The 27,856-nt window shown below is 43.6% G+C and overlaps 1 protein-coding gene across 4 annotated transcripts; it reads right to left on the reverse strand.

Annotated features, from left to right (window-relative positions):
- Positions 1–1,445: 1,445 nt before the first annotated feature.
- Positions 1,446–27,856, reverse strand: myom1b (myomesin 1b). Of its 4 annotated transcripts, XM_076972129.1 has the most exons (40): positions 27,697–27,855; positions 26,845–27,047; positions 22,661–22,789; positions 22,188–22,362; positions 21,330–21,487; positions 20,955–21,047; positions 20,270–20,358; positions 19,959–20,003; positions 19,047–19,205; positions 18,700–18,861; positions 17,009–17,150; positions 16,524–16,720; positions 15,246–15,299; positions 14,788–14,912; positions 14,444–14,627; positions 14,093–14,267; positions 13,865–13,986; positions 12,685–12,702; positions 11,290–11,486; positions 10,994–11,120; positions 10,703–10,887; positions 10,430–10,544; positions 10,130–10,286; positions 9,754–9,860; positions 9,585–9,629; positions 9,115–9,251; positions 8,817–8,961; positions 8,642–8,701; positions 8,417–8,484; positions 8,158–8,271; positions 7,230–7,317; positions 7,096–7,134; positions 6,852–6,957; positions 6,548–6,711; positions 6,328–6,364; positions 6,199–6,221; positions 6,000–6,055; positions 4,757–4,972; positions 2,472–2,766; positions 1,446–1,888 (listed from the first exon to the last, which is right to left on the reverse strand). In XM_076972129.1, the coding sequence occupies exons 2-40, from the start codon at positions 26,985–26,987 to the stop codon at positions 1,728–1,730; spliced, it is 4,812 nt and encodes a 1,603-aa protein (XP_076828244.1). In that variant the 5' UTR covers positions 26,988–27,047; positions 27,697–27,855; the 3' UTR covers positions 1,446–1,727. The 4 variants fall into 4 exon arrangements, with proteins under 4 accessions (XP_076828244.1, XP_076828245.1, XP_076828247.1 ...); XM_076972130.1 differs by lacking the exon at positions 12,685–12,702; XM_076972132.1 differs by lacking the exons at positions 22,188–22,362; positions 22,661–22,789; positions 26,845–27,047 and having other exon boundaries at positions 27,697–27,856.

A 27,856-nucleotide genomic window follows, 5' to 3' on the forward strand; every position in this document is an offset into this window, starting at 1 on the left:
AACACACACTGTAGTCTGCCATGCTTCTTAAGTACTTCAGACAGACATTTTACACTTCAATCCGCACACATCTACTAGAGGTGTGTGGTTTGGCTGTATCATGTGGGTACTCCTGTGTAAGAATTGTAAATCACAAGCAGGGCAGACACACGGCAGTAACCATATCCTATCTCTAGTATCTCTTGTCATATGTCTCTATCTCTTGTAAATCTCTAAAGTGGGGTTTGGCAGCTTACTAATGTATGTATTTTGATACAATCCCTACTGACATTCCAGTTCCAATATCTTTGTTCCAACAAGGCCAGTCAGAATGTATTCTACTTGTCTATTGTCACTAAACAACTAAATAGGTGATGTCACTGCTCTAGGTTCTAGAGGGGCAGGTAAGCCAGTGGTCAGCACACACTTTCACATGGCATACAGAATTAGTCTCTCTCACCTGACAACTCACGTGACATGACAACACCGAAAAACAGAAAATAGACCTAGATTTAGTGTTTAACTTCATAACTTTAACTTAATTGTGTTTAAAATTTTATGATAACTTTATAGCAAAGTAAACCCCAGTGTTCTATCTGTGGTCCCATAATATAATGAATATTGTCGATGCTCTGTGTCCAGTATAACCTTGAATCTGTAGCTGTTTAAAAATAGTAATACAAAAGTATGACAAATGAATAAAAATTATTTTATGCTGTATGCATTGGACAAATATGGGTTTAGGGTTTAGGTGTTCTTACCTGAATGTGAGTCCAATATCAGATTCAGAAGGCTGCGTGCTGTCATTCAATGTGCTGGTCCACATCTCAAAAGATGCACATGTAACTTGTAAAAATGTTTCTTATTATTTGCTTCAGCAGTGCAGGTCCCATATGTTTAATGCAGAGTGGCTTATGCACTTGATTTTAAATCATCTGAATCAAGTCTAAGACTATAAGCTCACCTGGCTGAAGTTGGTATTATGCATTAGCCTAACATTTAAACTGAGAAAATGAAATATTAGGATCAAATTTAAAAGTAATTGGGGCTATTATTTGCACATTTAATTTTTCCAATGTGGCAGCATCAAATTTGCAGGAAGTTCCTCATCACACACACCCACCTACATCATCACCCACAGAAATACGGGTTTCACACGCTCATTAAGTGAGAAACCGTTTTAGCCCAGCGCCCAGAGAATATTTTTTTTCTCGTCTACTTTTTCCGCTCTGTGCCCCATCAGTAAAACATGCCCTGTAAAGTATCCCTCTAATGTAGTCAGCTCTATAAAAGCGATACCTTGAGTTCTTATGGCTACATGCTCACCTTGCACCCACCATGTCAGTTTAACAATGTGAAAATGTATATCCTGACTTCATCCTTAAATCCTCTTACGTGAAACAGATGGTCAGTTATATTTACAATATGACTCACTTTAAACCGTCGCCACAAAGGCTGTTCTTCCATCAGTGACATCATTTATTAAATAATCACTGAAACGATGATGAATGATGAATAAATGACATGGGCTTCATTTTACTCATGTTTTTATATAGTTATTACAAACTGCAGTGAACGATTCTTCACAGATATGTGGAACAGTGCCTTTAACACACCACATCACATGTGCACTGGAATAGAGTAACACTGTCTACACCTAAACACTTACGTCATTTTCTTTGAGCCTTAGACCATGTCAGGCATTGCACCCCTTTCTCTCTCTCTCTCTCTTTCTCTCTCTCTGTCACTCACATTGATGCAAGTTCTTCTCCGGATACTTCTTGTGCTTGTTCTGGGTCAGGCAAAAATGTAGCAATGGGTGTGCTCTCTGGCCCAGGTGTAACAGGTGTTGTGGGCGTGGCTTCAGCAGACTCCGCCTCTCCAACGGGTAGTTTCAAAATAACAGAGTCTGTGTGAGACAGTACTGGTAAAAAACTTCATTCTGACAGCTTCACCTGTCAAAAATATAGTTATACATTTCAGGTACTCGTCATTTGGAATTATCAGGACTCCATAAAAAATGTGATATTTCATAAACATTACAAAAGAAATGTTAGTCACAAAAATATGCTGGTTAGCTGCTGCACAGCAGCAATTAAGTATTTTGGCATAATATAAAATAATATAATATAATATAATATAATATAATATAATATAATATAATAATAATATTTCATATGCAGTATACACAAAGTGCCTCACTTCAGTGAGTCTGGGGTCAGGACTGTAATTGGCTATTATTAAATTCCCACATGTTTTTTGCTTACATCACCATTGTTTGACTCTGTTTTGGATTACAGTCACCCTGCATGACTGCATATTTGAGTCTTAGACTACTGAGATGTCCTTAATTTCTCCTGCACACTGGAACTCTTATTTATTATTTAAATCAGATCACTTTTTGGAAGCTATTCATGTATACATTCAGATTATTCAAATGTCTTCCCAAACCTTTTCTAGCTAATGTATATAATCTCTGAAATGTATCTCACCTTTTCTCTTTGTCACCTTCTTCTCTTTCTTCTTCTCATTGGCTGTTTTCTTTGTGGGTTTCTCCTCTGAAATGAGAGATGATGAAGATGGAGAGAGAGGTGCAGCAGAAGCTGGAGTGGGTGAAGCAGGTGTAGTGGAGGTGGATGGCCTTGAGCACATGGGCTTGACAGGCGTCTGCGTTTTAGACAAAAGCGCGGGGGGGATGGGTGTTGTGGGCCCAATCACCACATTTCCATCTGCATCGGCCAGGTATGAAAGTGCACCCCAGTCACCCAAGTTCTCCACCACGTTCAGCTGTTAAAGCAAACACAACATTAGAAATATACCTAGAAACGGGAATTAATCTGATAGCTAGTAATAATTTTAGAGAATAACATAGAATACTTTCCGTAGCAAACATAATAACTGTTGGCACCAAGTATATTGCAGTCAGTGGGTCATATTGACCGTATTGTGAAACTCTAACAATTCAAAGTAATTACAACAATAATTCCAAATTTACAGTAAAGTCTAAATAATTACAACAAATGATAATCTTCAACAGTGTGTGATTAACATACATTATGATTTTTTCCATATTCTTGCAATTACCTGGTTCTACAGTGCTTACCTGAGAGTGTTACAGGGTATTTCTTGTGCAGTTTGGTGATCATAAGCAAATGTCATGATGTGGTTGTGTAAAGCATGTTTAATAATTTTTCAATGTAGACATTTTAATTCTCGTAAAGTTGAATGTGACGGAATGTGATGAGAAGTTATTGCAAATGATTATTAGCATCTAGTTTTTGTTTGTCTGTTTAGTGTAATAATGAACATATTGTCTTAATATTGGCTGCTGTGTAAACATTTAAACTTACTACACACTGTTCCAAAGGCAGCTCCTATTAGTAATGTCAAGTATGGGTGTGACCATGCGGCTATGACTCCCACTGCTGCTGTGTGTGTGTGTATGTGTGTGTTGTTGTGGGTGTACATGTGTATGAGAGAGACAGACAGGTTGTGTGCATGTATGACAGAGGGAGTGAGGCAGTCTGTGGAGTTGGTTGGCGTGCGCTCTGGTGCTCGAGGGTCCGGGGTATCATCGCTTGGATCAGACGCAGTGTTGGGAGCGATGGACGAGAGTGGGGTGGCAGGGGTGAAGGAGCAGACGAGTGCAGAGAGGGAGGGAAGGAGCGAGGGACAGTAAGAATGAGACGGTGCAATCACACAGAGAGGGAAGTGAGGGAGTATGTGCTCTGTTTATTGAAAACAGGACAGGGTTGTCATTGTCTTGTAATGGCACAGGAAGTACTGCCAAAACCTTTATGGAGTAACAAATGATGTCACAATTGCTATGTCATGCCAGGGAAAATGATGCCAATGCAAATTAAAGAGAATGCAGTGACTCAGGAAGTGATGTTATACAACTCAAATGTGGAAGGATGTAATGTCATGACTAACATGCAGTGAAATGACACTTGATTACTAAATAAATATCGACAGCATATTCTACACACATTCCCAGGAGACAGAAAAGAAAAGCGAAACCTAAATTTTGAGAGCATCCATTTCAGACCAGAGCTTCTCAGGTTTCTCAGGTCACGACTGCATTTTTTTTTTCCTCAGTAAAACGTCAACACACATATAGGAGCACAACAAAATGCTAATGTTACACTGCTGCCCTCAGGCTAGTATAGAGCAAGAAAGTGGGCAGCAAGGCTAGCAGGGCTCCCAGTCCAAGTCCTTGAGGACCCCCATTAGTTTACGGTTTGTTCCACTTCATGGCAATTAGCTCTGTGAGATGGAAAGGAACCGAAACTGGGATGTCATGAAAGTCATGACTGGGTACAGTAGTCCTGAGGTACTTCAACAAGCTCTCAGCTAGCCTCTTAAATACAAATAAAAGCACAGTAAAAGCATTGCCTGGTGACATTGGGGTACATCTCTCTGATGTGATAAAAGATTGGACCAACGCTTTTTACCTTCAGCCCATGAGCTCAGTTTAGCACCATTCTGTAATTTCCTTCTCTAAAAGTGAAATTCCCCCTTGACTTCCAAACAGCCGGTTGTATCGCAGGGCTTAAATAAATTATTATCGAACATTACTATCAGCAACAAATTCATCAACAAATATCTCGTCACCACAATCAGATCATTCTTTTGGAGGGCACTATTTTGAAGGGGTTCTGTTAGTTTTCGACCTTTGTACATATTTACTCATTCTCTAGTTGCCGATCCCCAAATCTGCTTGTACTTTCCCCTACTTTTTCTTGCCAAGCTCCTCGTCTGGGATGAAGACACTCACAGTGAAGTCACCACTCTCCGTGCCGTACTTGTTCTTCACCAGGATGCTGTATTTGCCCGAGTCGTTTGTGTTCACCGTGGTGATGGTGAAGCTGGCAAACTTGCCCGATGCAAACTTCAGAATGAAGTGGTCGTCGGACACCAGCTCCCTGTCGTTCTTCAGCCAGGTAACCTCAGGCACAGGGTCGCCTGAGATGTTACACGTCAGGTTGAGGGCCTGGGGGAAAGAAAAGAAGTTGTTTTGCTTGCTGTGGACTCTGATACAAGTGCTGTTTAAGTCTTCAAACCTGCTGCTTTCAACAATATTAATAACATTGTGTTGAAGGTCATAGTTGGGACCTGGGGACAGATTGGTTAAAATCTCATTTGTGTCATAGGAATGTCTGAGTCAATGTGGGCATTAGTATATCCTGTGTTGCCAATCATTGGTTATGGAGTCGCCCAGGGTTATATATTAGGTCCTGTTCTCTTTTCAATGTATATGGTTCCATTAGGGTATATCTGATGCATAAAATCTCTTATTTTTATACCGATTACACATAACTCTACCTGTCTCTAGTACCCAACATGTGCTCATTGAAATGTTTCAGTACAGGTTTAGATGATATTAAAAGCTGGATGGCCAAGCACTTTTTGTGAAGAAAAAGACTATACAATTGTTTTCAGCCTTCTTAAAACTTGTGAGTGCTCTCATAATTTGAAAGCCATGTGTTAACAGTCTTGGTGTTATGTTTTAATTTTATCTCAGAAAATTCTTACATTTCAAGATTTCAAGGCAATTGTTATTCATGCCTTCATTTTGTCATGTCTAGGTTATTGTAATTCCCTGTATGCTGGATTATGTAATCCGTGGCCCACCTTTTGTTAGTTTAGCAATTTCTAGGCTTCTTACAGGCTCCAGGAACAGGAACTACATCACCCATTTTAGCTTTCTTTATTGACTTTCTGTCCATTACAGGATCCAATTTGAGATTCTTTTGTTTACTTTTAAAGCTTTTAATGGCCTAGCCTCTTCTTACATTATAAACTTGCTCCACCCCTACACCTGGGTCTCTGCTGTTCTCAGATCAGTTCTGGCTGTTCCATGTCTGTGGAAACTGTCACTGCTCTGAAACAGCTTACACCTAAATATTTAAAAAGCTTCATCTGTCTGTGATTTTAAATCACACTTGCATTTTGAAATGTTATTAAAAAATTCTCAAGAAATAATCATTGCAGAATGTCATCATAGCATGTCCTGGTACCTTGCCCTCCTGGATGGTAACCACATCAGGCAGACCTCCAGCCACACGTGCACGATCTGAAGAAGCAGAGGAACATTTTGGAAAAAATGTCTGTGTGTGCGTGTGTGCGTGCGTGTGTGTGTGTGTGTGTGTGTGTGTGTGCGTGCGTGCGTGCGTGCGTGTATACTGGCGAATGTGTCTGCTGGTGTTTTGTACTCACTTCTTTCTGCAATAGCTGCAGCTCTAAACAAAAAACATGTCGGAGGGAAGAGAGGAAGTAGAATTAATCAGTGAAGCCTCACATGTTAAGCAGTGTTAAGCAGACCCACCATGGACGAATCACACTTACTTCAGCCTCTGAAATTCTGCATAGGCATCATCATATGCTGAAAATATGAAAACAGGCACATAGTTACACCAGGACACCCTCACCGTTCACCACCAATTCACCGGGTGTGCGGATGTGTGTGTGCGCATGATGGCGTATGTGTGCATGCATATAAGTATGTGTGTGTGTGTGTGTGTGTGTGTGTGTGTGTGTGTGTGTGTGTGTGTGTATGTGGAGTTACCTTGCCCAGACAGCTCCACTGTTCTCTTTAGTCCTCCTTTCCCATCAAAGAACTCAATGGCGTATTTGCCCTTGTCTTTCTCGGTCGGTTCGGAGATCTGCAGCCAGAGTTGCTCTCCCACCACTCCGCTCTTAATCCGATCAGTAAAGGCAATGGCGGCGTCCCTGAATCCCAGAGCGGGTTAACACACACACACACAGACCCTGAACAACTACACTACATCAGTCAAGCAACTCAGGAAATATGATTAAGCCTCAGAGGCTCAGATTCAGTTCTCCATACAAACACAAACACACACACATACTTGTGGTGCCAGGTGACAAGCAGCTCATCGTTGTAGTAGCTGACGAAGGTGTAGAGGCGGACGCCTTCCTCCGTGCTCTGGATCTTCAGTGGAGTGGAGGAGTTGGCTGGATTGTTGGCAATAAACAATTCATAAAATACAAAATACAACGTGTTCGGCGTACACCCTGTCTGATTCACATATCAAGTTTACTAAAAGGTCACATTCTGTCTTTTCTTATTTGATCTTCAATAGACTCTCTTACCAATAACACTGAAGACTTGGTTCATCAGGTCCCTAAATCCTAGAATGGTTGAGAGAAATGTGTGTTACCTTTGTTTACATTCGAACAACAAGTCTCATGGACAGAAATGGACACATTAGTCACCAGTACTTCACCTTGGTCAGTCAGGTTGAGTGTGGATTTGTCCTGGCCTCTGTCATCCTTCACAACCACCTCATACACACCTGCATCTTTCTTAGAGATCTGTTAAGCATACACACACATACGCATACAAACACTTAAACACACAAGGTAAAATGCTCATTCATGACACCACAGACGTAATTTGGGGGGGGGGGGGGGGGACGACACATGTCCCCTGCACTTTTTCAAAAGCCGGTTTTGGTAAACCCCGCGCCCCAGATCTCAAGCCATTTCTGTCCCCCCCACCTATGAAATCAAAATTTCGTCCATGCATGACACAATCATATCACATTCTCTTCTCACATTCACTCATTTACATCCTCATATAAACACCTAAACTCTGAAACATCTGCACAAACACAAACACACAGGTATACATTGTTACGCTGCTATAAATTAATACTAAAGATGAATACAACCTGCAAGTCATTATGACAGGTGTGAGGTGGTAGGCCTTAGTCAAACACCGCAAATGCTGACAAAAGGGTCTTGATTTCAAGAGTGGAATTAACAAAAAGAACCAAAATTACAGATCATCTCTTTCAAAGAGGTTAATTTCTGAGGCGAATGGAGTGAGAGGAACAACAAAATGACATTCATGCACATCAATGAGATTCACCTGTTAGTGGAACTCAACCAATGAGAGATGACTTCCTCTCTTCCATACTTTGTTTCTGTCATGGGGGGCAAATTTGGGCATGCTCTGGGGGTTAGGGAACTGGTCTTGTGACTGGAGGATTGTGGGTTGATTCCCAGGCCCCAGGCCATGACTGAAATACCCTTGAGCAAGGCACTTAACCCCAACTGCTCGCTGGGTGCTGGGCTAGATCTGCCCACCACTCTGGGCACGTGTGCACCACTGCCACACCAACATTTCTGAATGTTCATGTGTTGTCTCACCTGGGCAATCTCCAGGGTCAGAACTCCCTCAGAGAAGTCCAGTTTCTCGTTGGCCTTAATCTCTCTGCCGTCCTTATACCACAAGGCCACAGACTCCTTCTTCATGTTACCAACCTAGAGACCCCAGTAGTCAATCACATACAGATCAGTATAGATCAGTATAGATCGGAATAGATCAGTATACATCAGTATAGATCGGTTCATAAGCATAGATTATCTCAAATGAATCAAACTGAATTAGACTGAATTAAAAACTCACCTTGCACTTCAGCCTCACAGTGCACTGGGGTGTGACCTCATAACCCAGATACTCCACAAAGTGAGGGCCTAACAGAAAAACCCAAGTGATTAATCAAACCCACACACTCACACATAAGACACACACACACACACACACACACACACACACACACACACACACACACACACACACACACACACACACACACACACACACACACTCACATCCAATTCAAACTCTCACCTTGTTTTCTGTGCCATTCCTTCCTCTGGAACTCGGATTCTTTCTGCAGCTGCTTGAAAACTGTATAATAGAGTCAGTCACACACTCAAAAGTATGTGATGATGCTAATGTGTGTGTGTGTGTGTGTATGTGTGTGTGTGTATGTGTGCGTGGAAAGGCTTCACAGTGTGTGTACCGTCTCCGATGAGCACCAGGCTGGACTGGTTGGTGGCTTTGCCGTCCTGAAGCTGGAAGGTAAACGTTCCCTCATCCTCCTTCCCCAGCGACTCCATGAACATCTCAATGATGCCGGTGTTCCTATCAAAGTTCATCTTATATTTCTGAAACAGACAAAGGCAGCAATCCTGCTCAAACACCCGTACCAGCGACGCGTGTCTGTTAAAGGACAACGAAACTGTGGCCTTTCGACCTGCCGCTCCGTTCACACAAAACTAGAAACTGCGTGAACTGCTGTGTACGTGGGATCCACTCACGTCTCCCTGGGAGATGATGTTGTCGTTGAAGACGTACTCGGCTTTGCCATTGGCGGACATCTTCTCCGCCTGAAGCCAGAAGCGGACTCTGCCTTTCTCCAGCAGCTCCACGGCCAGCTCGGACTTCAGAGGAATAACTGTAGGGACAGAGGCGAGACAGGGCAGGGGTGAGACAGACCTGTGAGAAAGCGAGACAGCAGGACATTCTGTCATTTACTGAGGAACATAATGGACAGAATAGCAAGGGTGTGATAGGCTATCTCTGGTGCCACCTGCCAGTACACAGTTGTAATATAATCTAATGGAAAAAGTTAAATGTATTGTGATTATCAGTCTGAGTTCCTGTGGGCATACACCATAAAGGTAAAATAGCTCAGTTAGTTACAATAGAACCATTCCAGGTTTGGCAGTACATGTAGTACTGTAGTTGTGCTGTGAGAGGACTGTGGGAAATGTAGTCCAGCACTCACTTGGGAATTTGTGGTCATGGCTGGTCTTCAGCAGCTCCTTCAAGCCTGTCATAATGAAAGCAGTATAGTGCTCAGAAAGGGTATCACAGCACGTGAGTTAACACATGAAATCAGGGTAAAAGGTTTTGGACTACGACATATTGGAATGGGAAAAGGCCAGGTGGCGTACCCTCCTCCGTGAGGGTGTAGCTAGCAGAGGCTCCGTCAGTGTGTGTGACCAAGCAGGAGTATATGCCTAGATCGTCCTCTGAGGGAGTGTTGAAGATGGCTTTGGACCTGAGTGAGGAAAAATAGGAGCTTACTAGATTAACAGGCACAGAGGCCACACAAGAGTAACACATCCTGGACCCACAGAAATATCAGTGAATTATGAGTTATCTGAGAGATTTTAATAAAATCATTTTTAAATTCAAGGTTTAAATCGTTTAAACTATTGTTTCTGTCTGTAGTATTAACAAATGTCTTGGGATGATAACACGTTGCTTTCTTTCAGCCTGTTTCCTACTCAATATTCTAAATATTAGAAGAAACAAAAGCATGCTCACTTGTTGCCTTTGGTCTCCATGGTCAGGCGTTTATCATCTTTGATCTCCTCATAGTTCTTCGACCAGATAAACTTGGAGTCAGCAGTGAGGTTAGCGCACTCAAAATTCAGAGAAATCACACCATCATCATCGACATTCACGACCAACTCCGCAGTACCTGAGAAAGAACATTTTCTCCATCAGATTTCTATCTTGTGAAGTTTCACTTCATTCGGTTTTCTTTAGTTTGACCATTTTCTTTTAGTTTGACCAGTTTGGCCATTATTTGGTGTCAGGAAAGGACACTTCAGATGATCGTACCTGGTTTAGTCTCAGCCAGAACTGGCTCTGTTGGCTCAGAAGCTTTGCCCACGCCGGCCTTGTTCTGAGCACGGACACGGAAAACGTACTCCACGCCCTCTTTCAAATCCTTGATCTACAGCCATGAAGATGAGGCTTTAGTCAGTGTACACACGCCGTGCATGATACACGCTCATACATTAAAAGCTCACACACACACACACACACACACACACACACACACACACACACACACACACACACACACACACACACACACACACACACACACACCTTCATGTACGTCTTGCTTGTAGCTTTCTCATTAACTCCCCTCCAGCACTCGAAAGGTGCCTCCGCCTCCTTGATGTCCACGTAGTAGCCATTGACCTGGTCACGACCCTGGTACACTGGTGGTTTCCACAGCAACAACAAGGAGTCCTTACGCACCTCCTGTAGCTGAAGATCATGCGGGGGTCCTGAGAGAAGCAAAAATGTCAGTCTCTCTCTCTCTCTCTCTCTCACCCTCTCTCTCTCTCACCCTCTCTCTCCCTCACCCATCTACCCACCCACACACACACTCACCTGGCACAGCGATGGTCCACTCCTCACACTTAAAGACCTCGCTGGGCCGAGACGGTATGCCCACCCCAGCCATGTTGGCCGCACGAACCTGGAACTGATACAGCATGTTCTCCTTCAGCTCAGACACCTGGAAACAGAGGGAGGGAGGGAGGGAGGGAGGGAGGGAGAAAGAGAGAGAGAATAAAAATTCTAAATTGTGAAACACTGGCTCGGGACCTGGTACAGTCCGTTGCTGATGCACTCAAGTAAGATGAAAGGGTGCGTTTGACCCGGGGGAGATGCGGCCGAGAGCTCACCCTGTACGCCCTCTCGCTGACCGACTTGATGTTGGCCTCGTGCCATTTGCCCGGCACTCCACCGATGACCTCACGGTAGTCCACGAAGTAGCCGGTGATGTCGGCTCCACCCACAAAGGTGGGCTGCTTCCAGGCGAGGACCATAGAGTCCCGCACGCACTCCAGCACGCTGATGCCGAAGGGTGGGGCCGGGGAGGCTGGGATAGCGGAGGACTGCAGGTTAGCACTGGGTCATGGACCCAAACAGCATGACACTGAAGCCTCAGTCCAGGCAGAGGCACAATGAGCTCTCTAACCCTTTCTTTACTTCAATCTCTTAAGTCAGAATTTAGACCAAAATATCTGTATTCACAGTATATACTCAAATCATAAATAATAACTGAAGTAGTTATCGATCGTGATTAGCGGGCCCTAAATTGTGCATTGTAATGGTGGGATTTTCTACATTGGTGTTCTCCATGCAGTGACTGAGACCCTCAGGAGGTGTCTCTCATGAGCTAGGAAAGGTGGAGCAGCAGCAGATGGTGGTGTACAGGTGCCAAGAAAAACCCCATCTATGTTTCTGTGAGAGGTGTTTGAGTGAAACAAAAGTGCACACGGCGCCCTTAAAAACTTACCTTTCAGTAATGAGTCATCCTCTCAAACGTTATACACTGTTAACTAAACGTAGTGAAGTGTATGAAAACTGTCCCACTCCATGCAGATACATCATGAACAACAAGAAAAATCATGAATTTAATTAATTTCCAGTCTTTAACCAGGATGAGTGCATTTGACAGAATGTGACAAAATTCATGGAATGATAGGAACAACTGAGGAAAAGAATTAAGTAAAAAAGTTCAAGACCAAGGATGAAGATGTAGAAAGAGTGAGGTGGAGGAGGAAAAGATCATCCGACTCTTTTGGTTCGGAGTGGAGAAGATCACTCTGTCTCTATCCTCTCACCTGAACCTCGCTGCCCGTTCGCCCTGGTGCGCTCTCTCCCTCGCTCTGGAGAAGAGTCTATTGAGGACTTACGCTTTGCCGGACCTTCCGTGGCCGGTTCGGTCATGCCTTCCATTACGTTCTCGGTGGAGGAGCAGGCGACCGGTCCAGACGCCGGCCTCACACCTGGCTCATCGCCCCTTTGGGGTTTCAAATCGGAGCCAGACTCAGCATCTGGTTCGTAGCTGACTTCGGGTGCCCAGGTTATACCTCCTCTCTTTGCTCGTTTGACTTTACTGAGCGCGCTCAGAGGCCCTTTATTGTCGGCCCCTCCCCCGGCCCCTTCGCTAACATTAGCTAGAAAAGTTAGTGGCGTGGTAGCAGGGGTACGAGGGGGCGCATGCCTGCCCTCCCTACATGAACCGTGCTGGGTTAGTCCAACCGCGTTACCCCCCGACTCCAGTAACACACCATGAGGAACACCGCCCCCTAGAGGAGTTAGCAGGAACAGCAAAAGAAAAAACAAATCAATTGGTCACACACAATAGCTCACATAACATTTCTAAACACTAAACAGACACTACTTCTACACACACTCATGAAGTTTATCTTTTTATTTAGTTTTTTTCTGCAGCAACATGCCTGTCTTTTGACATTATTACTCTTGCCAACAACCATAATCAGTTACAAATTAGACTGACTGCAAGTGAAAAAAACAGAAACAAAGTCAAGATGGCCGAAAAGAGCTGCATGCCGAAGGAGAGTCATAGGACAGCAGACAGAGTGGGAAATAACTGGAGTGGGAAGAATGAGCGTGAGAGCGTGAGACAGTATGAGACAGAATGAGAGTATATCTGAGTATGACAGAGAGGGTCACAGCAGGAAAAAATAAGAAAAGGAGGTGAGTTCATGCAGACGAAAATGAAACAGCATCATCCTTTATGACATAAGCACACAGTTACTTGGCAACAAAACCCAGCAATTTCTTCCAAATAAACTCAATAATGCTATAAATTCTTCCTAGATCAATGATTGGAAATGCAATGTGGGTTACGAATAAAATCAAGAAACCATGGTCGAGAAACCATGGTCGGTTGCCAGGTGTAGTAAACAGCACAAAGCCTCAACCACCACCATGGTCACCATGGATCACAAAAGGGGAGTGGCTTGGCTCAGAAGGGGATTATGGGTAAAGAGAGGAAGGAATGCTGGGGAATGTTGTGGAGCTGAGGTTTGAGATGCTCAGGAGTGTGAAAGCCAGGCGTGAGACAGTTATGTAGTCACCACTATGTTGGATCACTTGGGACCCAAACTAGAGGAAGCCTACAAGTCCTGACCCCGCCTCCTGTGAGGGATGTAGGCGGAGCTTACAGAAAGTGTGCAGAAAGTGTGCATGAAGCATCATCATGGAAACAGTGGAAGCATTGGACCAATGGCGTGGGAATACAGAGGGAATTGGAATGGTGGAGAGAACATGGAGGTGGAGACATCAAGAACACGTCCTCAAAAGGCAGAACAGTGATGAAATCAGAATGTGTAAAAAGTTGGAACATTGAACATCGTTCGCAAAAGCAATCTGATTAATCTGACCTAACCTATAGAAAATTCATAACTGAAATCCTGGCATGACGTTCAGACAGTGCTGACTCACCAATGGCAGCTTTAACCTCAATGGCTTCCGACTCCTGTGAGAAATCACTGATTCCAGCGGCGTTGACCGCCCTTACACGGAACACGTACTTCTCGCCGGTCGTCAAGCCATGACATATGAACCTAAACACACACAAAACCAAACACACACACAAGTCAGAGAATGCCATAGAGCATCAAAGCAACATGCTGTCACGCGTACTCAGGTGTGTGTTCCTGTATCTATGACCTGGTGCCCTTGACTGGTTTGTTATTGCAGGGCTCCCATGCGTTCTTCCCAGCCAGACTGCACTCGATATAGTAGCCCACCAGCTCCTTGGCCTCCCGCGAGGCCTCCCAGCTAACCACCACGGACGTGTCTGTGTTGCGGGTCGGCACCACACGGCCCGGGGCTGATGGGATATCTGGATGGAAAACGACACGCAGTTGTTAAACTGAGCCTCATGCTCAAACCATTCAGAAACATAACCACTTGTCACGAGGGGTTATCACTTAATGAGCTATAAGCTAGATATTGCACATTAGAGTGCACATGCTGGGAGTGTATGGTGTCCTAACACTGCATGTACAGTCCTCTCACCCAGCTTGTCCCCCACTACGGTGGCCTCGGTGGGCTCCGAAGGTTCGCCCACTCCGGCCGAGTTGCAGCAGCGCACGCGGAAGCAGTAGGACTTCCCCTCGGACAGGTCGAACAGGGCGAAACGCGGAGACTTCACCGGGATGTCAGTGTTCACACGCTGCCAGCTGTCAGTGCCAGACACGCACTGTAACACACACACACACACACGCACGCACACACATATGTACTTTCAGTCACCTCAAGCACTATGCTGGCAGGATGACAAGTGTAGATGGGGGGAGAGGTTACTGCCAGCCCCTAAATCAGACTCATGACGGAGGTCTAAGTAGCTGCGATCTGCTGACCTTCTCCACATAGTACATGACCCCCTCATGACCTTTCTCGCCCGGCGGCTGCCAGCTCAGCACCACGTAGTTCTTGGTTGCCTCAGTAACCATCAGGTCACGAGGTTTTCCAGGGACCACACCCTCTAGGAGAGGTACGCAAAGTTCACTGTTCACTCCTGTGCATTTATGTTATTCTGTTATTACGAGCATATTACGATGACAGAATAAAAACAATACAGCACTTTTGGTATTTCTGAACTTAAAATTAGAAGTTATTGCTTTACTAACTATTTAGCAAAACTAAACTCCTTTATTTTACAGCAAAGGGTTATTATACATAACATTGTAATTAATAGTAAATAGTGAATAATACTGAATACTATCACAAGGACGTGCAGGAATGTGGCAGTATTACACTTGATTACACAATCACACTGGACTGAAGGCAGTGAAGGCTTGAAAGAAGCTCCTCCTACCGACAGGCTCCTCCTCCGTCACGATGATCTGGCCAGTCCATGGCGCAGAGGCCCCTTATAGGAGAGAGAGAGAGAGAGAGAGAGAGAGAGAGAGAGAGAGAGAGAGAGAGAGAGAGAGAGAGAGAGAGAGAGAGAGAGAGAGAGAGAGAGAGAGAGAGAGAGAGAGAGAGAGAGAGAGAGAGAGAGAGGAGAGAGAGAGAGAGAGAGAGAGAGAGAGAGAGAGAGAGAGAGAGACATTATACAGAACACAAACACTGTATGTCAGTATGTATGTATTCTGCAAAGCCTTTCAAGCATCACTTTCTTACAAGCTCTACCAACACTAGGATGCATACTTTTGCCTAGTGTATTAGATAGCATGTATTAGCCATCATGTATGAGGTGGCATGTATTAGCTATCATGTACGAGCTGGCATGTATTAGCCATCATGTATGAGGTGGCATGTATTAGCTATCTTGTATGAGCTGGCATGTATTAGCTATCATGTATGAGGTGGCATGTATTAGCTATCATGTATGAGCTGGCATGTATTAGCTATCATGTATGAGCTGGCATGTATTAGCTATCCTATGAGCTGGCATGTATTAGCTATCCTATGAGCTGGCATGTATTAGCCATCATGTATGAGGTGGCATGTATTAGCTATCATGTATGAGCTGGCATGTATTAGCTATCATGTATGAGGTGGCATGTATTAGCTATCATGTATGAGCTGGCATGTATTAGCCATCATGTATGAGCTGGTATGTATTAGCTATCATGTATGAGGTGGCATGTATTAGCTATCATGTACGAGCTGGCATGTATTAGCTATCTTGTATGAGCTGGCATGTATTAGCTATCATGTATGAGCTGGCATGTATTAGCTATCCTATGAGCTGGCATGTATTAGCCATCATGTATGAGGTGGCATGTATTAGCTATCATGTATGAGCTGGCATGTATTAGCTATCTTGTATGAGCTGGCATGTATTAGCTATCATGTATGAGCTGGCATGTATTAGCTATCATGTATGAGCTGGCATGTATTAGCTATCATGTATGAGGTGGCATGTATTAGCTATCATATATGAGCTGGCATGTATTAGCTATCATGTATGAGCTGGCATGTATTAGCTATCATGTATGAGCTGGCATGTATTAGCTATCATGTATGAGCTGGCATGTATTAGCTATCATGTATGAGGTGGCATGTATTAGCTATCATGTATGAGCTGGCATGTATTAGCTATCATGTATGAGCTAGCATGTGGACTAGCATGGTAGCACATTCCCACCTTTGCGAGCGCGATCTGCGGGGTCCATGGCCGCCACAGGTTCGGACACACGTGATGGGTGACTCATGCCACACTTATTCACTGCACGCACGCGGAAAATGTAGCTCCGGCCCTCTATGAGACCAGTAACAGGAAAGCGGGCAAACTTTATTGGAGTGTCGTTGCACTGAATCCAATGTGTGGTACCCACTTCACACCTAGAGAAAGAGGGAGGAAAGATCAGAAGTGTTCTACTACCAGCAGGCAACATCTTTTTGAGAATCCAGTCGTGACATCCATCACAAAATGTCTTGTCTCCACTGAAGATAAGTTTCATGCAAAAGTCCTTGTATGGTGGCCCACGAGGACATAAACGGGCTAATAAAACCTTTATTTAGCAAACAGCAAAATTCTCAATCACTTTTTTTGTCTTTAGGATTTAGGAAGACTTTGGGTAGTGCTGTGTGAGGTTCCTGTGAGGGTGGGGGCACTGTGCAGACTCGCACCTGTCCACAAAGTAGCCCAGGATGGCGCTGCCCCCGTCCACGGCCGGCTGCTTCCAGGTGACGATCACGTAGTCTTTATTGGCCTCTTGACTAAAGACATCCAGAGGAGCTCCGGGGGCTCCGGCCACCTCAGCGTCCGTATCTAAAACAGCCAAGGTCACGCCGGATGACAGCACTGCACACCGATCTCCCCCCAATTCACACAGAACACAAACTCTTCCAGTCACATGTAAAGTATTTGACAGGCGCTCTATCCCACAGCGACAGCGTGCATGCCAGATGGGTATCGAACCCACATCGCTGCTGGTAGAACTAGAGTCTCCAGCAGAGAAGGCGTTAATGAAACACTGTGGAGCCTTTACTGGCAAGTGAACTCAGATTGTTATTTTGGTTTCTTTGATGACATACGGTCATATACCAGGACATTAGGCTGCTGAATTCTTTGTATGGTGGTAACTGTATAGGATTAATAATGATTTAGGCAGTACCCTAGAGAGTGCTTGCTGCTACTTATCTTGAGATATTCAACACACATAAAGAGGAACAAAATTAGAACGAAACATGAGATCAGAGGGTAGCCCCAAAGACGTGAACACACACACACACACACACACACACACACACACACACACACACACACACACACACACACACACACAATGTACAATGATCCACACTATTTAATTTTTTATACATTTTTTAAATTTTATATATATTTTTTGTGTAAAATGTATATTTCTGAAGTAAAATGGCTTTCCTTAGGTTGCAGGGCATGCAACTACATTCAGCTTTGGTTTCAAAATGGTCTTGTACTCACAAGAATAAAACATGTGGTGACATGTTCTTTACTGTGACAATTATGAATGTGTACTTGGCCATAATCTCCAAAAACATTTTGCATATTTGTTCTTATTACTTAGCATTTAGCGTTCTGCCAATACTAAGCCCAATGCCTCTGTGCTCCTAAATATGCCTGACGGAGGGGAAACAAAAACACATGATTCTATAAAGGTTTCAACATACTTACAAGATTTACAGTATTTTCCCAGAATGAAATCTTCAAGCTTACGAAGAACTGGACAGATGTGCAGCCATGTCCATCACCTAAAGCCCTCAAGCCCAGCTACTCTGTATCTAATCACTGCACTTCCATGAGGTCATGCAGCAGAGTGAGATTCAGATACACAGCGACAGAAGAGCCTGCCATCACATTTTCCACAGCTGCCTGGGTCACCGTTCATGTCATGGTCTGGTGTATGTGTGTACATGTGCATGTGTGGTACATGCATGTGGATGTGTAGCAAGATGTGTGCGTGCATGTGTGTGTGTGTGTGTGCGCTTGCATGTGTTTCTCCGTTATATCCGCACGAACTAAATTCAGGAGGGACGTTGTGTGGGAAGGATTATGCATTTCCACTGCGATGGATCACTACCAAATGCACCGTTGTGGTTGTGTTACCATGCTTAACATTACTGAACACAGGAGCCAAACACTCATACAAACTGAAGGTCACGACCTTAAAAGTCCCGGCTTAACCTCCTATTACATGATCTGTGCTAGCTCACGGTTTTAATGCCTATCAGTGTATCATCCAGCATTCTGGCAACGGGACAGCCTGGCAGTGCAGCTCAGTGTTCTGCCCACCCTTGACCTGCGGTCATGGGCTGGAACACTTTGGACCAGAGCTTACCTCGAACGAAGACATAGGCCGAGTGTGTCTCGTAGCCGGACTTGGTGATGACACGCAGTGTGTACAGCCCCTCGTCCTCCTTGTTAAGGTGGTTGAGTGTAAGAGTGGCTCTGTCTCCGCTCCAATGCATCTGAACCCACTTAGATGGCTCCAGTAACTTATCTAAAACACACATACACACTCAAGTTAGGGAAAACATGCATACCATACATGTGGTATGTCCATACCATGCATACAGTTTTTGTCACTGTAAATTTGAGGGAAAGTCTGTGTAATGTAACTAGCAGAGAAGAAAATGTGTAAAAATAATTGAGGTTCACCAAAAAATTGCTCACTTGGTCACTTACCATCTCTGTACCACTCAATCTCAGGCTGGTAGCGTTGCAAGGATGGGTAGATGATCACAGAGCAGCCCAGACTAAGAGTCTCCCCCTCACGCCCAAACGACACATCAAACTTCTCCACTATGTGTGTTTCAAAAGTCACGCCATACTCAAGGCAAGGCACTAACACACACACACGCACGCACGCACACACACACGCACACACACAAATTACAGAAGGCCCAGACAAAGATACAGAAAAATGGACCAAACATTCCAAGCCATACATACAATATACTGTATATACCAACAGAAAAGTCCAAAGACACCACAAGGACGTGGATATGCATCGGCCTCATTAATAAGACAAATGTTGTAGACTAAGACTGGAAAAGAACACAGTGTGTACAGGAAGTCACAGAAACCTGAAGAAACTCTAGAATATGCAAAGACATCTGTGGAAAGCACGCTGCCATGCAAACATTTACAAGGAGATGTTTTCACAATAATAAAATGTACAAATATTCATAAAACACACAACTGGACTTGCGAGACTCTGGGGATGGCCAGGTCTACTTATTTACAAAAAAACAGTGGTGCAGTTCTTGGATAAGTCTGACAATCGAAAGACTGAGACACAGTGAACAAGCACAACAAAAATATATTTTGAGTGCACCACACAGACGTGCAAGAGATGGGATCAGGACCAAAAGCCTCCAGACTGGTTACCTTGCGAGCCGAACCTTTTCTCTTCAGTGCATGGGAGACAAAATAGCCATTAGCAAGCTAGCATTAGCAAGCTAACATCAGCGACGGAGCCTAGAGCACACGGCCCTACTGCCGCACGCATATGCAAAGTGCCAAAACACTGAATAGAATTCACATTAGTATCGTAACCAAATTCACTAGTACAGAGATTCACTTTTAGAAACTTACGGAGTCTGGGAGCTGGAAGAAACTCGTCAACCTCACCCTTGAATCCTAAATATCAAATCAATGACAGGCCATTAGAGTTTTTCTTCTGTTCCAAATAATTTTGTGCATATAATAGAAAAAATTGCACAATTTTGCTTTTGAAATGCAGAAATTACATAAATTGCGATTCGTGATGTGTGATGAATCCATGCATCTAGATTACTTAACATTTTATTTAATTTTACCTCAGGATTTTTTAACGTTTACAAAACTCACACACAATGAAGAAGAGGTTGAGCGGATTCAGAGTAAATGGATTGTTTTTAACATACGTTTGACAACAACAGAAGCATAAGCTGAAAGCTCCCCATTGCTGTTCATGGCCGACACACGATACTGGGCTGTGTCATCGAAGTCGCACCTTAAACGACAGAGGAACGAATGATCACACACACACATGCATATGCTATATTTCATATGCTTGCATGGAGTATGGGAGTTTCCAAACCTGAAATTCCAAACCAGAAATAGATTATAAACAATGATGTCATCGCTAGCACAGGGTGCTGGTTTTTTGAAGCCCCACAGCACCAGATGACGTCATTAAATTTGAATATTCAACTATTGTGTCAGTGAACGTACAAAAGCATGATTGACCGTTGAACTCTTTGATGTCCTGCATGAGAGTGTGCAATGGAAGAGAATGAGAACCACAACTGCTAAGAGGGAAGGAATGCTAGTAATGCAGATCCTTTTTTTAAACTGTGTTATGGAGACAGAAGCCAAGAAAGGTGTGGATCAGGTATCAGTGCTAAGTCCAAAACCAACATCTCTACTGTGTTGGGCCTGCAGTGTTGACAACAATGGGTTAACATTCTTGTTTTTGAGACTTGCAGCAGGATACCACCTGTTAACTTGTTGGGAAGCGTAAACATTAAAGGGGGATTTGATGTACTGGTATGACATGAAACAGAAGGTATTTCGCGCGTGGTGTTAACATGCTGGTGTGCTACGTACCTGTTGATTTCGAGAGAGTGGACATTGTAGCTGCTGATTATCTTGTACTTCCCTGGCTGAGCCATGGGGTCAATGCTGACATTGTTCTTGTACCTGGATGTCGACAGGCATGGCAGGGTAGAAGAAACATGAGAGATGGGAAAAAGAAGGAAGTGTCACCCAGGGGTAAGAGGAAAGGGAAGAAGGCAGGGGCAGGCAGCAGGTCAGAGCAGAAGAGCTACAAGACAAACACAAAACCAAGACCAAGAAGAGACGAAAAGACCAAAAAAGAGTCACTGTGAGTTAGTAAAACACAATAAATACACCTGGGCCGTTAACGGTTAACTTAAGTCTAAATTGTTTGCAGTGTGTGTGTGTGTGAATGCATATACGCACCAAACCACTCGCGGCTCGGGCCATCCTGTGATGGTACAGTGTAGCCGCACACACTGTTTCTCCCACACAGTGTGTGAGCGAGGCTTGATCACGAACTCGGGCGGGTGCATCAGGCTGTCTTTGTTTAGCAGCTTGTGATACTCTTCGTTCTCATGGATCTGAGGGGATGCGGTCACACACAGGCTTCATGTGCAGCTAAACAAGGGCTTATATTTGTTCATTTGCATCCCGCATAGGACCAAGGTGTCATGCTTGTTGAACACATACATCATCTTGCTACTTGGCACACTCAAGATGCACAGTTCATGTTCAAATATGTGCAGACACTTGATAGTCTTGGAAAAATTCAGTGGACAATCCTCATGCTGTGATCTATCAATGTTTGTATGGCATGTCTAAAATGGCAAAGCTTTGTTGGTTCTTGTATAACAGGCAGTTAACATAGCAGCTTTCAGCATCTGTGACATTACGTGGTCCAGTTGGTCTGGCAAGATGACTGAAACCAGGTTCTTCTTGGGGTTTCCCTCAGCTATTAACAAACACTCCAGCAGTGGCATCACCCGCACAACATTAGCACAGTCTCAAGAGACACCAGAACACAGACACTGTGTCATAAGAAACAGGAGCAACCTCAGGAATCTGGCACCATACTGGTACAACATGTTAGCACCAATAAACCAAATGAGCTGTGGTAGAGGACATGCTTTCAACATTCTCTCCCCCTCCCCCTCTCTGTCTTTCTCTTCCTGGTCCCTGCTATGGAATTGTGCATTTCAGTTGCGACTGTGCACCTGTCTGCCGTGCTCTTACTTTCTTTGTTTTGTAAGTCTAAGAATGATTACAGTGATCCTCACTGACCCTCTTGGTGAGGGAAATTCGTTCTGCCGACTCCCTCATGACGGCCCGGTGGGACTTGTGCTCCACACGCTCCATCTCCATGCCGCTGGTGAAGAGGTCCCGGCGGGCCAGGTAGCCGGCTGTCTCCTTGGCCCGAGCCTCCTCGGTGTCTGATAGACCACTTGCAAACTCCTGACTGGGGTGGAGCAGGTGGGGTTGGGATGAAATATCAGCATCATGGGCACGTGAACCCTCAGGTACACACAAACGCACCACTTTTAAATGGGACAACCCCTTTCATTTTCACACAAGAACATAAACGGTTGGTGTTGGTGCTGCTACAAAAAAAAAAAACATGGTTGAATCCAGTAAAGTAGTTACACCTGTGCTCAGACAGCTCGCACTTAGAAGGATAAACAGTTCCTGAACTACAAGAAAGTTCCTTTCCGCCATCTTTATAGACCTCCTGGATTTTGGAAGTTCTTGCGTCATACCTTCCTCTGAAGATGGGCACCACATAGCCTATAATCTGGTTCTCTTTGTCCACAGCCAGGTAGGAGGGCTTGGTTCTCTTTGGCTGGGGACTCAGCCCCAATTCATCCACAGAAGCAGAGGTGATAGCTCTGAATGGCCCACAACAAAAATAATCATACACAAGAGTAAATATCCAGCACACGGCAGAGGTGAAATTAGGGAATTTAGGGCAGTAATGCATTTAAGAGGGTGTGCGGGACATGAGGGATTTTAAAGAAGGGAATTAGCGATTAGGGTAGTGAGATGAGGAAGGGAGTTAATCTTCTTTGTCTCAATTTAAAAGAAACATCTCTGTGAACAACCAAGTGGGGGGGGTGATAAAACATACAAGTAGAAAGTGAATTAAATTCCTGGCTTCCACATGATGCTGGATAAAAGTAATTGAAAATGTTAACCAGCTCGTATTTAGAGTAAAGATATATGAATGCATTCATACACACACACACACACACACACACACACACACACACACACACACACACACACACACACACACACACACACACACACACACACACACACACACACACACACACACACACACACACACACACAGCATAGGTAACAAGACACTGCAACCCTGACCTAAAGCTCAGAAGCTGAAGTATGTCTCAAACAAACATGTGTACTTATAAACGGTGAAGTGAATCAGAACGTTGGGGGGATGAATAATTAAGAGACAGCTGTAGGAGGCGGAGAGGGGAAGACCTCACTGAAATAATCCAGCTGTACGGGTCAGAGGAAAAAAGACCTCACTGAAATAATCCAGCAATAAAAAGAGACAGAATCTACTCAGCACTTAAATCATCTGTGTCTACAAATACACCACGTAATTCCAGTGTTGAATGAAGTATAAACTGTCTCCACAATGATGGGCTTAACTGATTCCTCAACTGATTCCCAGATCTGCCTTCTGTCATACTCCTAAAATATCTACAAAATTCCCACTGTATATCTCTACAATTCCCACTGTTTATGTCATCATTCACAGTGATCTAATACATCTCAGGTTTTACATCCATATATAAAGTTGCTTGTTAAATAAGTAACTAGCTTGCTTCAATGTGGTAATGAAATATATGGTTCTATCTTACTGCCTGTCTCACACAAAATATTTCTATAGCACACCGTTGATTGCAAGATATAAACACCAACATGGTAATTCCCAACCGTGTTGTGGGTGTGATCCAGTACACTGCTATGAAGTGAGGTCATGTGGTGTATCAGGCTTGATGCTGTGCACTAGGAGATAGGGGGTTATTTTTGGACAGTGCGTCACCAAATCCATAGGTCGTGGGGGGAAAGATCACAGGTCCACACTTTCCAGCACACAAGGAAAGCTCCAACTGGATTATGTTAAGTCATTACAAAACAGATTAAATCAACTTTAATTTTTAATTTTTTTACTATTAACTAAGTATGAGGACAGCTGACAGCACTATGCAAATACTGACAGGAATAAAGGTCTGTAAGTTCCTGTAAATGCAGGAAATTATCTATGTAGACTCAACATTATCATTAACTGGAAAATTTATATTGTTAGGGAAAAGGTTTAGATAAAGTGTATGTCACACGAAATGTAAAACTGCTGATTTTACTCACACTAGCTATATATTTTATTTGGCCCAGATGAAGCACATTTAGCCTAGAATACATTTGGCTGTCAAAAAGCTGTTCTTGTGATCACCATTGCTTCCTATGCCATGCATGGTAATGTCAGGGCTGGTACATGAACCACATGTCAACATTTGGTTTGATATATGTTTGCTTCGTCCGAGTTGTGTTACCAACACTGGGCTTAATCACTGGCAATGTTTATGGAACCCAGCAGGGAGAGCAGAACCATTACAAGACTGCTGGGTCTGAGGGTTTGGGTTTGTGAATAGTCCCGTTTGGGGCTCTGCAGTCTGAGAAGTCACGCCAACAAAATGTTGGCAGCGATAAGTACTCAAAGAACTCTAAAAGTCCATGGCAGCACAACCGTGATAAGATCCAGAAAAAAATCCAGAAAGTCACTGCAAACCTTGTGTGATACCTTTAACATTAAATGATACTGGACAAGAGGATCTAATAATCCAGAACTTCCAGTCTAAAGGTCCCACACATCATTACATGATGAAACTCCCAAATTTGGGCGTGACTCTGAGGTAACTGCGGACGCCTGTAATTGATTTGGTCTATGTCGTGTTGCGTCTTTCCTTCAGACAGCTCTCCTCAGTTTGCAAGCTGCTCAAGTCCGCAAATGAAAACAATTCTGCATTCATGCTGATCAGTCTCAGCTGTTCACTCCAAGTGTTCAACATGTTAATAGCTCTTGCAGTCTTCCAGTCATTGTCTACTGTGTTCAGACGTCTCTCTGGATCAAGCTGGTTCAGCCAGGATCGTAAAAAAGAGCTTACCAAAGTCAGTATGTCACCACCATCATTCATCATCTTTGTTATAATTATCATCTTCCTGGAACCTGAAGAATGCAATTAGAGAGCAGACTGTATAACCTAACTGAGACAAATAATAAAAAGTACACCTAAACTGGAGGAAACAAAGTGACCAGACTGTACCGCCATAAATATGAGAGTGAGGTCATCAGGACACTTGGCAGGAACGCTGTACCTGTGATCACATTTACCCCCTGTTCACTTTTTCTGAGAATCACTATACAGGATATGTATTTAACATGAATGAAATATGAGAGATTCTTAAGAAAAATTGATAAACTGAATAAACTGAATTAAAAGAGGTTGTCTCGCTCTTTCTTCAATCACACACACACATAAGATAATCATTTCTATACAAATTATCTCAATATATGTTGTGCGATATGATAAGTATCCAAACGCTCAGTTAAGAACCAAAATATCACTGGTAATATATAATCCATAAACACAATCCTATGGAGCAAAGCCATGTCATCTTTCTTTCGAACTAATGATATCAGCATCCTGAGAACAAGAGCTCCAGATGATCAAACCAACAATCATCTTCTATCATCTTCATCTTCATTCACTTCCACTTTTTATATGACAAATGTTCAGGCATTTAAGAACTAAAAGTCCAAACATTCCATGTACTACTTTTCTGTTGTAACCCAGACATCTAGACATACAGTTCTACATTTCTAAGGGAATGTAGTGGCCTTTCTATAGATGTGTATATGTGCAAGTGTGTATGTATGTGAATGTGTTTGTGTGTGCATCTGTAGGGCTGGACGTATGTTTTGTCCATGTGTGTGTGTGTGTGTGTGTGTGTGTGTGTGTGTGTTTGTGGGTGTGTGTATAGTTCTGAACATCTGGTGCAGGGTTGAGAATGTACAATGCATTGTGCTGTTCCTGTCAAGAAAGGCCACACATAAGACAAACCATACAAACCGTAAAACCACAGATTTGCAGTTTGCAATGCCAGAGTACTCAAGATGGATGTTTGTGGGTTCTAGTGTGCAGTTTCAAGCTTAAACCATAACAACGCATCACATAACTCTGACCTTCCACTGGAGTTAACCAAAAAGCAGATATAACATAATCTCAAATTCACACTACCAGACAATACAAATGAGGAAACAAGAGACTGGTAACACATTGGTGAACTGAGTAACAGTAACAGTAATGTCCAGTGTATTAAAGCTTCCAGACCCTAACCACTGTGTGTGAACAACCAAACCACATTCAGGCCTTAGTGCTATAGCCTCGGAACATTCTGTCTTCCGGTCGTATGCTGCTTCCAGCAGCTGGCCCTATTCGAGGCCCCAGATGTTCAACCAATTCCCAGTTAAACCACAGCTGGAAATACATCAATCAGGCATTAACGACCCCAGCACAATCAATAACTCAATCAATTAAAAGCAATTAAGAAGTGGACCAAGACTAATTCAAAGCTAATCACGAAAAGGGATGTGTAAACAGATGGAATGGAGTAAGCCAGACAGTTTCTTCTGTTTGCACCAGGCAAAACCAAACAAATAACACACACTGGCAAAACATGCCTGATTCACAAACAAGAGGCTTAGTACTTAGTTAGGACGTGCAGGAAAGCTAATATTATGTTCTGGGTCAATGGGGTCCTGGACCAAAGTAGAAGTTAAAGGACGATTTCAGGAGATGATGTGATAGGTTAACTTGACTGCCTCCTCTCCTTTGCCACACCCTCTTACCCCCGCGCGCTGCTGCTTCTGTGGGCAGAATAACTGCTGGCGCTTTGTTGGTACTGGCTGATGGTAGATGCCGTCTCCCGGCCACGGTAGGACCGGTCATAGTGCCGGTGGTGCTTCTGGTAGAACGGCAATGATCCGGACATCGCGTGCTCCTTAAATCAGTGCCTACCCTCTGTTCTGAAGTTCTTTAAGTCTTAAAACGTCTACACACAAGTTAAAAATATCCATAAAGTTACACCATAATATGTACTCGAAAGGTTCACAAAATACAATATTTTAAAAATAATACTAATTTTTTTAAATTCAGAATATTGAAATTATTAACTCTGAACCCAAGCTATGGCTATTTGTCATGTTATTTCAGTTAAAAAGAACTACAGTAAACAGTGTTTCCTGTCATATGTACATATTTTCAGTATCAACAACTGAACCCTACAACTATTAAACATTAGAATGTAATGCAAATACAATACTAAAAGTAAAGTATTTATACGGATGGATATAGTGTATTTCCACCACAAGGTAATATGTATCCGCGTTAGTGATGATTTAAGTGTGAATTTAGCTGGATTTCTCCCTCATCATCCAGAGAACCTGTGAATCTGTAATTCCAAACCTTGGAGTAGAGCAGACGTTCAAAGAGCAAAAGGCGCATGCAACCCAACAGCATGCGCTGTAACATACATCAAAGTCAAAATCCACAGAACAACTTATTTTTGCAGTAACATGCGTCACGATGTATGTAAAGTTGTAGCACAAAGACTGGCATACCCTTTCATATTTCAAATTGGCAGCACAACGAACACAAATGATTACATATATGTTGCTTATATCGGCACACATTTGTCTCACCTTATCCGAACCTCTGCTAACTGAAAGGTAGTGAAGAGCGGTCTCCACGTACAAGGGATGGTCAACAAAGCTCCAAATCCGAGCAAAACCGCAAGTGGACGCAGCGTTGTGGACAGGGGCCGCCGTCTACGCAACAGAAATAATATTGGAGTGAGCCTGA

Source organism: Brachyhypopomus gauderio, chromosome 14 (genome assembly GCF_052324685.1).
Source record: "Brachyhypopomus gauderio isolate BG-103 chromosome 14, BGAUD_0.2, whole genome shotgun sequence".
Taxonomy (NCBI): Eukaryota; Metazoa; Chordata; class Actinopteri; order Gymnotiformes; family Hypopomidae; genus Brachyhypopomus; species Brachyhypopomus gauderio.